Here is an 11,799-nt window from a genome sequence, read left to right as displayed (position 1 = left end):
GTGTGTCATGGCATATAGCTGCAAGTAGACAAGCCTCTTACACTCACCAAGACCAGTGAGGGGGACAGCCAGGCGTTTGGCTCTGTCACTGCACCATTCTCCTAGAAACACTAATATTTCAGTTTGGTAGATAGAATTAAGACTTTCTCTTACAGATCCTGAGAATTTTTGTAATCCATCTTTAAAAGACTCAATAAAATGATTTTAAAATAAGGCCAAGGAAGTGCATAATTACCATTTTTTACTCATTATTCATGTTGTCTTTTTTCCTAAAGTTGATTTAGATTTTTGTCAATTTTCAGTGATAAAGGTTGTTTGTGATTGGTGAAATGAGTTTTAGTTTATGTGAATGTAGGAGATACAATAAAATGGATTTTTTTTGAAATTATTTTTATTTTTATTTTGTTTTTTTTATAATAAATTTATTTTTTATTGGTGTTCAATTTACCAACATACAGAATAACACCCAGTGCTCATCCTGTCAAGTGCCCCACTCAGTGCCCATCACCCATTCACCCCCACCCCCAGTCCTCCCCCCCTTCCACCACCCCTAGTTCGTTTCCCAGAGTTAGGAGTCTTTATGCTCTGTCTCCCTTTCTGATATTTCCCACACATTTCTTCTCCCTTCCCTTATATTCCCTTTCACTATTATTCATATTCCCCAAATGAATGGGAACATACACTGTTTGTCCTTCTCCGATTGACTTACTTCACTCAGCATAATACCCTCCAGTTCCATCCACGTTGAAGCAAATGGTGGGTATTTGTCGTTTCTAATGGCTGAGGAATATTCCATTGTATACATAGACCACATCTTCTTTATCCATTCATCTTTCGATGGGCACCGAGGCTCCTTCCACAGTTTGGCTATTGTGGACATTGCTGCAATAAACATTGGGGTGCAGGTGTCCCGGCGTTTCATTGCATCTGTATCTTTGGGGTAAATCCCCAACAGTGCAATTGCTGGGTCGTAGGGCAGGTCTATTTTTAACTCTTTGAGGAACCTCCACACAGTTTTCCAGAGTGGCTGCACCAGTTCACATTCCCACCAACAGTGTAAGAGGGTTCCAAAAGGGAATTTTAAAATGATGATGTGTGGCAATTGTAGTTCAGCCTCATAAGGACCTGGAAAACTGTCCATCTATTGAGAGTGTCATGATAATCATTAGAAATTGTCAAATTTCTTTTTCTTCCTTCCTTCCTTCCTTCCTTCCTTCCTTCCTTTCTTTCTTTCTTTCTTTCTTTCTTTCTTTCTTTCTTTCTTTCTTCTCTTTCTTTCTCTCTCTTCTTTCTTTTCTTTCTTTCAACAGTTTGCAACCCTAACCATAGAAGTTGCTCTGGAAAGATGTTAGACAAATGGATAGGAACAAAATTTGGGGTAACAAAAAATTTCCTAACAGTCTCACAGACCTTGGTGGTGTGACAAGGGTAGTTGCAAGAGATAGTAAGGAGCAAATCAAATAGAAGCTGGGTTAATAGGCTTAAGATTCTGCTAGAGTGAATCAGAACATTAAATATGTTGAGGAACGAAATCTTTTTGCTGTGGTAACACCAGCTGGTTGTCTCAGACCTCTCTGATTGGTCATACTTGGCACACAGCTGAAGCTCAGTGCCCAGGGCCCAGGGTCCAGCACAGTCACTGCAGATATTTGGTGCTTGGGCTCATTGTGGCCTCACTAACTCCAAATGCTCTTCAAAGGGACCATCAAATTCAGATGACAATGTAAGCTATCTATTCAAATGTGATACCCAGTCAGTTTCTCAGTTACCCGAGCCTTTCCTGGATTTGTAAGCATGATGTGTGTTTGTTTATTTGTTAAAGCTTTGCACCTACATAGACAAAACAGCAAGAAAGCCATGATATTCCAGTTAAATCATGATTATCTGTAGTCACCAATGGGGACTAGGAAAGCAAAGGCAAGTGAATTCTACACCTAGATCCTGAGTTTCAGTTCAAGTGGGGTGAACATCTTCTTTCTCAGGTCCATTTGCCTGAGCTTCTAGCAAGAAGTTGATGGTTTTGAGTTTACATTTATTTTACTAGTACTATGTACCTTCTGAAGGAGATGAATATGTGCCAAAGAGCAGAGACAAGAAGAAGCAGGAGGGTGGAAAAAGCAGAAAGAATCTATGATTTCTGTAACTTCTCCACCCCTGTTTATGATAAAATATCCTCTTCATATTTATGACATGCATCCAGAAATTGGCATAAATAGATATATATCATGCATACATCTGTGAACATGGATATACGTGGCTTGAAGTAGACAATGATATTGATCCTTGACTACTTAGTTTGATTTGCATATATATTTGCATGACCTTGAAGAAAATGAACAATCATTTTTAAGAAGAGTAGTAATAGGTACCATTTTCAAGATTCATGGTGAAACTACATGCATCAAGTGAAATCCCAGGAAAGATTCTATCTCTGTTTTATGCATAAGGCTTAGATTTATTGCTTATATTGGCTTTCACATGCCTACACTAGAAATCTGCATTTTTCAAGTACCACCTCCTTCATTTCTCTCTATACAAGAATGAACTATTATTTTTTTAATTTTTTACATATTTTTATCATTATTTTTAATGTCCAACATTTACAATATGAGGGCCAGTGCTTTCTCGCCAAGTTTATAAGTTTTCGACTGGCTTGTAAGGTCAATAGGGATATTCCTTTTTGTGTAGTTTGGTTTCTGGGAAGGCTTCATTCAGGTCCTCAATGGTCATCTGATCAAATGGAATTATGTTCTTCATCTTCTCCAGCATTTTTTCATATTCTTCAATCCTGGCCTTTGAGACAGGCAAAAACTCAGCACAGCTTTTCACATCTTTTTTTCCTTCAGCATCCACCTGGACAGTGTATTTATCCTCTGGTACAGAAACCTTCAACCTTCAAGGCATTAAACTTCTTATCAAGGTCATCTACCAAGCCAGCCTTTGCCACATTGGCCTTGTAGTAAGCCCAGTCGATAGCAGGTGGTTTCTCAGGAAGAGTAGCCAACCTGGAGGTAAGCATCTCATTCCAGGACTTCAGGGAGCTGGCTATGGCCTTCTGGTTTCGGGGTGTGATCCCCCCAAAAGCTACCCAGTCAATGGTTTTCATTTTTTTATTTAATTTTTTTCTGTCTTAAAACCTCAAAATTTAATATTCAGCCATTGTAATATACAGGCATACAGCATATTTTCCCAATATGGTTTTGTTAAATTTTGATTATTTTGTTATATTCACAATCCTGGAAAACTAGTAGTATTTCCTAGTATATTACAGTATCACAGAATTGAGTTAAGTTATTCATCTGTTAAATTTGTTTACCAAATGTCCCAGTTCAGTTATAAAATTAGAAATGGGGCTAAGAGACTGTGAGGCAAAATAAACACATGGGTACAGAGAAATACTAAACTTTATGACCCTGTATAGTAATTATAGGGTAAGGGGATGGATCAAGGTCCAAGATGATATTATAGAAGTGAATGGAATTGTGATGAGGGAAAGGGAATAATAACTGGGGGAAAAAAAGTATGATTTAGAGGAAAGATATTATCATTGGCCTCCAAAAATGGGTTTGGAAGTTTTACTTCTATTTCTATTTTTTGGAACAGTTTGAGAATAGGTATTAACTCTTCTCTTTTTTCATAAATTTATTTTTTACTGGTATTCAATTTGTCAACATATAGAATAAACCTAGTGCTCATCCCTACAAGTGTCCATCTCAGTGCCCACCACCCAGTCACCCCCACCCCCTGGCCACCTCCCTTTCCACCACCCCTAGTTCGTTTCCCATAGTTAGGAGTCTCTTATGTTCTGTCTCCCTCTCTGATATTTCCCACTCATTTTTTCTCCTTTCCCCTTTATTCCCTTTCACTATTTTTTATATTCCCCAAATGAATGAGACCATATAATGTTTGTCCTTCTCCAATTGACTTATTTCACTCAGCAAAATACCCTCCAGTTCCATCCACATCAAAGCAAATGGTGGATATTTGTTGTTTTTAATGGCTGAGTAATATTCCATTGTATACATATACCACATCTTCCTTACCATTTATCTGTCGATGGACACCGAGGCTCCTTCCACAGTTTGGCTATTGTGGACATGGCTGCTATAAACATCGGGGTGCAAGGTGTCCGGCGTTTCACTGCATCTGTATCTTTGGGGAAAATCTCCAACAGTGCAATTACTGGGTCGTAGGGCAGATCTATTTTTAGCTCTTTGAGGAACCTCCACACAGTTTTCCAGAGTGGCTGCACCAGGTCACATCCCCACCAACAGTGCAGGAAAATTCCCCTTTCTCCACATCCTCTCCAACATTTGTGGTTTCCTGCCTTGTTAATTTTCCCCATTCTCACTGGTGTGAGGTGGGATCTCATTGTGGTTTGGATTTGTATTTCCCTGACGGCAAGCGATGCAGAGCATTTTCTCATGTGCTTGTTGGCCATGTCTATGTCTTCCTCTGTGAGATTTCTCTTCATGTCTTTTGCCCATTTCATGATTGGATTGTTTGTTTCTTTGGTGTTGAGTTTAATAAGTTCTTTATAGATTTTGGAAACTAGCCCTTTATCTATTTCGTCATTTGCAAATATCTTCTCCCATTGTGTAGGTTGTCTGCTGGTTTTGTTGACTGTTTCTTTTGCTGTGCAAAAGCTTCTTATCTTGATGAAGTCCTAATAGTTCATTTTTGCGTTTGTTTCTCTTGCCTTCATGGATGCTTCTTGCAACAAGTTGCTGTGGCCAAGTTCAAAAAGGGTGTTGCCTGTGTTCTCCTCCAGACTTTTGATGGAATCTTGTCTCACATTTAGATCTTTCATCCATTTTGAGTTTATCTTTGTGTATGGTGCAAGAGAGTGGTCTAGTTTCATTCTTCTGCATGTGGATGTCCAATTTTCCCAGCACCATTTCTTGAAGAGACTGTCTTTCTTCCAATGGATAGTCTTTCCTCCTTTATCGAATATTAGTTGACCATAAAGTTGAGGGTTCACTTCTGGATTCTCTATTCTGTTCCATTGATCTATGTGTCTGTTTTTGTGCCAGTACCACACTGTCTTGATGACCACAGCTTTGTAGTACAGCCTGAAATCTGGCATTGTGATGCCCTCAGCTATGGTTTTCTTTTTTTTTTTTAAGATTTTTTTTTAAAAAATTATTTATTTATGATAGTCACACACAGAGAGAGAGGCAGAGACACAGGAAAAGGGAGAAGCAGGCTCCATGTACCAGGAGCTCGACGTGGGATTCCATCCCGGGTCTCCAGGATCGCGCCCTGGGCCAAAGGCAGACGCCAAACCGCTGCGCCACCCAGGGATCCCTGGTTTTCTTTTTTTATATTCACCTGGCTATTCGAGGTCTTTTCTAATTCCATACAAATCTTAAGATAATTTGTTCCTACTTTCTGAAGAAAGTCCATGGTATTTTGATAGGGATTGCGTTATATGTGTAAATTGCCGTGGGTAGCATTGACATTTTCACAATATTAATCCTTCCAATCCATGAGCATGGAATATTTTTCCATCTCTTTGTGTCTTCCTCAATTTATTTCAGAAGTGTCCTGTAGTTTATGGGGTATAGATCCTTTACCTCTTTGGTTAGGTTTATTCCTACGTATCTTATGTTTTTGGGTACAATTGTAAATGGGATTGACTCCTTAATTTCTCTTTCTTCAGTCTCATTGTTAGTGTATAGAAATGCCACTGACTCCTGGGCATTGATTTTGCATCCTGTCACACTGCCAAATTGTTGTATGAGTTCTAGCAATCTTGGGGTGGAGGCTTTTGGGTTTTCTATGTACAGTATCAAGTCATCTGCGGAGAGGGAGAGTTTGACTTCTTCTTTGCCAGTTTGAATGCCTTTAATTTCTTTTTGTTGTCTGATTGCTGAGGCTAGGACTTCTAGTACTTTGTTGAATAGCAGTGGTGAGAGTGGGCATCCCTGTCGTGTTCCTGATCTTAGGGAAAAGGCTCCCAGTGTTTCCTAATTGAGAATGATATTTGCTGTGGGCTTTTCGTAGATGGCTTTTAAGATGTTAAGGAATGTTCCCTCTATCCCTACACTCTGAAGAGTTTTAATCAGGAATGGATGCTGTATTTTGTCAAATGCTTTCTCTACATCCATTGAGAAGATCAGATGGTTCTTTTTTTCTCTCTTGCTGATATGATGAATCACAGTGATTGCTTTATGAGTGTTAAACCAGCCTGGCATCCCAGTGATAAATCCCACTTGGTCATAGTTAATAATCTTCTTCTTTTTTTGGGGGGGGGGATACCGTTAGTTTATTATAAAAGAGAGACATGAAAATTATTTACATGATGCAAGATTTAACAATTATCTTCTCAATGTACTATTGTATCCTACTGGCTAGTATCTTGTTGAGAGTGTTTGAATCCATGTTCATCAGGGATATTGGTCTGTAATTCTCCTTTTTGGTGGGGTTTTTGTCTGGTTTTGGAATTAAGGTGATGCTGGCCTCATAGAACGAATTTGGAAGTACTCCATCTCTTTCTATCTTTCTGAACAGCTTTAGTAGAATAGGTCTTGTTTCTTCTTTAAACATTAGATAGAATTCCTCTGGGAAGTCATCTGGCCCTGGACTTTTGTGTCTTGGGAGGTTTTTGATGACTGCTTCAATTTCCTCCCTGGTTTTTGGCCTTTTTGGGTTTTTTATTTCTTCCTGATCCAGTTTTGGTAGTTTGTGGTTTTCCAGAAATTAGTCCAAGTTGCCTAATTTATTGGCGTAGAGCTGTTCATAATATGTTTTTAAAATCGTTTGTATTTCCTTGGTGTTGGTAGTGATTTCTCCTTTCTCATTCATGATTTTATTAATTAGAGTCTTCTCTCTCTTCTTTTTAATAAGGCTGGCTAATGGTTTACCTATCTTATTAATTCTTTCAAAGAACCAACTTCTGGTTTTGTTAATCTGTTCCACAGTTCTTCTGGTCTCAATTTCATTGAGTTCTGCTCAAATCTTTATTAACTGTCTTCTGCTGGGTGGAGGATCTATTTGTTTGTTTTCTCAACTCCTTTAGGTGCAAGTTTAGCTTTTGTATTTGAATTCTTTCCAGTTTTTGGATGGATACTTGTATTGAGATGTATTTCCCCCTCAGGACTGCTTTTGCTCTATCCCAAAGATTTTGAACGGTTGTATCTTCATTCTCATTAGTGTCCATGAATCTTTTTAATTCTTCTCTAATTTCCTGGTTGAACCTTTCATCTTTTAGCAGGATGGTCCTTGACCTCCACGTACTTGAAATCCTTCCAAACTTCTTCTTGTGATTTAGTTCTAGTTTCAAATCCTTATGGTCTGAAAATATGCAGGGGATGATCCCAATCTTTTGGTATCGGTTAAGACCCTATTTGTGACCCACTATGTGGTCTATTCTGGAGAAAGTTCCATGTGCACTTGAGAAGAATATGTATTATGTTGTGTTTGGATGTAAAGTTCTATGGATATCTGTAAATCCATCTGGTCCAGTGTATCATTTAAAGCTCTTCTTTCTTTGGAGATGTTGTATTTAGAAGACCTATCGAGTGTAGAAAGTGCTAGATTGAAGTCACCAAGTATAAGTGTATTATTATCTAAGTATGTCTTAATTTGGTTATTAATTGATTGATATACTTAGCAGCTCTCACATTCAGGGTATAAATACTGATGATTGTTAAGTCCTCTTGTTGGATAGATCCTTTAAGTATTATATACTGTCCCTCTTCAACTCTTACTACAGTCTTCGTGATAAACTTTAGTTTATCTGATATGAGGATGGCTACCCCTGCTTTCTTTTGAGAACCATTTGAATGGTAAATGGTTCTCCAACCTTTTATTTTCAGGTTGTAGGTGTCCTTCTGTCTAAAATAGTCTCCTTAGACAGCAAATAGATGGGTTTTGCTTTTTTATCCAATCTGAAACCCTGTGCCTTTTGATGGGGTCATTAAGCCCATTCACGTTCCGAGTGACTATTGAAAGGTATGAATTTATTGTCATCATGATACCTATTTAGTCCCTCTTTTTGTGGATTGTTCTCTTGGACTCCTCTTTCTTTTACAGAGTCCCCCTTAATATTTCATGGAGAACTGCTTTGGTGGTCACATATTTTCTTAGTTTCTGCCTATCTTGGAAGCTCTTTATCTCTCCTTCTATTCTGAATGAGAACCTTGCTGGATACAGTATTCTTGGCTGCATGTTCTTCTCATTTAGGACCCTGAATATATCCTGCCAGCCCTTTCTGGCCTGCCACGTCTCCGTGGAGAGGTCTGCTTTTAATCTAATATTTCTCCCCATAAAAGTTAGAGATTTCTTGTCTCCTGCTGCTTTAAGGATCTTCTCTTTATCTTTGGAATTTGCAAGCATCACTATTAAATGTTGAGGCTGAGTGGTTTTTATTCATTTTAGGGTGGGGTGTCTCTATTTACTGGATCTGAATGCCTGTTTCCCTTCCCAGAACAGGAAAGGTTTCAGCTATGATTTGTTCAAATACATATTCTGGACCCCTGTCCCTTTCAGCGCCCTCGGGACCCCAATTAAACATAGATTTTTCTTCCTCAGGCTGTCGTTTATTTCCCCTAATCTATCCTCATGATCTTTTAATTGTTTTGCTCTTTTTTCATCAGTTTCCCTCTTTGCAATCAACTTGTCTTCTATGTCACTCACTCTTCTATCTCGTTAACCTTTGTCGTTGTTAGGACCTGCATTTTGGATTCCATCTCACTTAATTGATTTTTGATTTCTGCCTGATTAGATCTACATTCTGCAGTCATGAAGTCTCTTGAGTTCTTTATGCTTTTTTCTAGAGCCACCAGTAGCTTTATAATTGTGTTTCTGAATTGACTTTCTGATATATAATTGTAATCCAAATTTTGTAACTCGGTGGGAGAGAGGACTGTTTCTGATTCTGTTTCTTTTGAGGTGAGTTTTTCCTTCTAGTCATTTTGCTCAGTGCAGAGTGGCCAAAAACAAGTTGTATTGGGAAAAGGAGAAAAAGAGAGAAGAGAAAAAAGAAAAGAAAAAGAATAAAAAAAGAAGAAAAAAAAAAGAAGAGGAAAAAAGGGGGGGAGCAAACAGAAAACTAAAAACAAGGGGGAGTATCCTCTGATTCTGTGTACTGTAAATCCCTCTACCTCACCTGGAACTATCCAGTGCTGCTTGGTTAATAACTTGCTTTTCCGCCGTCCCTCTAACTGGTCTTCTGGGGGAGGGGCCTGCTGTGCTGATTCTTAGGTGTGAGCACTTTGGAGAGCTGCTCAGCCCCCTGCCTGGTGCCCCGCTCAGTGGGAGTTGTTTATCTTGTTTATCCTGTGAGGCCCCAGAAGGAACAACATCAGTGGCGGTGGCCAGCAATCCAGCCCCAGAGTCAGCCCCCGCAGTAACTACCGCAGATCTCAGTCTGAAGGGGCCTGGATACTCCCGGGGGGGGGGGGGGGCGGGGGCGCCGATCTGCACAGTTCGGAGCCGCCCAGCGGCAAGAGCGTCCTTGCTGTCCTGGACCCCCCAAGCCTCTGCTTGTCCCGGGAAGAGTGCCGGATCCTGGGCTGTATCCCCCTGTGCCCTGGGCTCCTGAGCTCGGCTGCGGTGGGTGGTGCACTCTCCCCCAGGGTGCAGGTCCTCTTTTAGTGTCCCCGGGAGCCCGAGGGCACCCTCGCCCATCCTGGGATCCTGCTCCAACTCCTTGCAAGCGCCTTTCCATTCAGGAAGATTGGTGAAGCTCCTGCTTCTCCGGGCCTGGGCTTTCCTATCTTGGGGGCACTCGCTGGGGCCTTAGCCTGTACCTCACAGGGCCCCTCTCCTTTGGATGTTTTTTATTTCTTTTTTTTTTTTTCCGTCTTCCTACTTTGATAGAAGCGTGAACTCTTCTCACTGTAGCGTTCCAGCTGTTCTCTCTTTAAATCTCAGGCCGATTTCATAGGTTTTCAGGATGATTTGAAAGTTATCTAGGTAATTTGGTGGGGACAGGTGACTTGGGGACCCTACTCGTCTGCCATCTTGCCCCTTGAACCATTAATTGATGTTAATTTTAAACTTTTAAAAGAAGATTTTATTTATTTATTTATTTATTTGAAGGAGAGAGAGAGAACATGAGAGAGAGCACAAGTGGAAGGGAGGGGCAGAGGGAGAGGGAAGCACAGATGTCCTGCTGTGCATGGAACCTGATGCAGGATCCAATCCCAGGACCTGGGATCATGAACTGAGCCAAAGGCAGATGCTTCACTGAATGAGCCACCCAGGTACCCTATTTTAAACTTTAATACCTTTAATTAGTAATGCCTCTCTTTCTGGAGTTGTGAATACTTTTTTTCCCAAGATAAATATAACATTAGTCTTTCCTAGCATTAGCTCTTTGGGAGGTGATATTGCTTGTTGTAGAACACACACACACACACACACACACACATACACACACATACATATATTATATATATAATATATAATATTAATATATGAACATATTAGTTCTATTAAATTCTTTTGGAAAGAAATCACTGAAAAGATTTAATATCTTTCAAGGAATGTAAACACTGGGATAGCAATAGTAGTATACCAAGATGCAGTGAAGAATAAATAAAATACTATATGGGAACACATGGCACTCAATTGTTCCATGGAAGTGTACTTTACTAATTAATCCACATAAACTAAATTGTAAATTTAACAAGACTTTAGCAAATGCACTGGTGCTCATGGATTTTTTTTTCTCATGGATTGTTAAATGACTTCCCCAGAGCCACTTAACTCCCAGCCAACAGATACAAGCCCAGGATTTTCCCTCATGTCTGTGCTCATTCTTCTATACCATTCTCAATGTATCTTTCTGTGCAATGGCAACTCAGTAATTAGCTGTTAGTTTTCCTTTGGGAACTAAGGAAGTCATCAGCATCCTTGGGGAGCACCCATAGGATCATGTGCTTCCACATGTAGGCTTGGACTATTTTTAAAATTCTTAGCTTTTATTAGGTTTTGCATCTTGTTATTCCAGCTGAGGAGTTCCAAATGTTTGAGAAGCATGCTGAAGCAATGAAATGAACCCACTTAGGACCTGATCATTCCCTGAGAGCCACACTTCCCTATAAAGGCAGGAGGTACTATTGCTTTGACTGGTTATGCTCTTCTTAGGCAGGCTAAAGCAATCTTCTCCATGCCCATGAATCTACTCATGACGTTGTCCCCCAAGCCCACCCTGGAATATTTTTCTCTTGCATTAATTTCAACTTCTTCAGATCACTTTGAGTATAGTGAGTGATAAGCCCATGTTTCTTTCTCTGTGGATTGGTCAGAATGAGATGTGTACCCAGAATGCAGTTCATATCACAAGAATTTCCCTTTAGTGACTGTTTTTAAGTGAACTCATTAAAGGCAATGATTTTCTAAAGAGGGATCACAAACTGGACCCAATTTCCAGGGGCAGGAGAAGGAAAAGAGTATAATGCCATTTTAACAAGTACCATGATTTTCAAAGGAGCATTTACTTTATCTGTGTTTTTCAAACCAGGGACACTGGAGCAAGATGATTGGACAATAAGACTGCAAATTCTACATACTGCAAATGCAAATGGGTAAGTCTCATTCATTTATTGACTTTCCTTTGTAAATATTCTCTAAAATTACGAAGGATATATTTTTAGGGTGTCCAATGTCTTTGCTATGATGAAAGCTGAGAACATCTTTATAAATTGGCATGCATATAGGGTCTCCAGAATTTTCTTGGAAAAGTTTGAATTTGAAATTACTTCACTTAATTCTTCAAATGAATCAATGAAATCAATATACCTTTAATAGAAGTTGCTGATTCGACTAAGCCTTATATAATAACTATAG

The 11,799-nt window shown here is 39.5% G+C and overlaps 1 protein-coding gene across 1 annotated transcript; it reads right to left on the bottom strand.

Moving 5' to 3' along the window:
• Positions 1–2,661: 2,661 nt before the first annotated feature.
• On the bottom strand, positions 2,662–3,106 carry LOC129506907 (ATP synthase subunit d, mitochondrial-like). Its single transcript, XM_055320906.1, has 2 exons — positions 2,887–3,106; positions 2,662–2,831 (listed from the first exon to the last, which is right to left on the bottom strand). The coding sequence occupies exons 1-2, from the start codon at positions 3,104–3,106 to the stop codon at positions 2,662–2,664; spliced, it is 390 nt and encodes a 129-aa protein (XP_055176881.1).
• Between the last annotated feature and the right edge of the window lie 8,693 nt (positions 3,107–11,799).

Source organism: Nyctereutes procyonoides, unplaced genomic scaffold (genome assembly GCF_905146905.1).
Source record: "Nyctereutes procyonoides isolate TBG_1078 unplaced genomic scaffold, NYPRO_anot_genome, whole genome shotgun sequence".
Classification (NCBI taxonomy): domain Eukaryota; kingdom Metazoa; phylum Chordata; class Mammalia; order Carnivora; family Canidae; genus Nyctereutes; species Nyctereutes procyonoides.
This window is presented reverse-complemented; position numbering and strand designations above follow the sequence as displayed.

Bases quoted from the DNA above. Each gene is read 5' to 3' on its own strand.
- LOC129506907 (XM_055320906.1), bottom strand. From the start codon at position 3,106: ATGAAAACCATTGACTGGGTAGCTTTTGGGGGGATCACACCCCGAAAC. The intron at 2,832-2,886 runs GTTTCTGTACCA...AAGGAAAAAAAG, and splicing joins TAATGCCTTGAAGGTTGAAG to ATGTGAAAAGCTGTGCTGAG.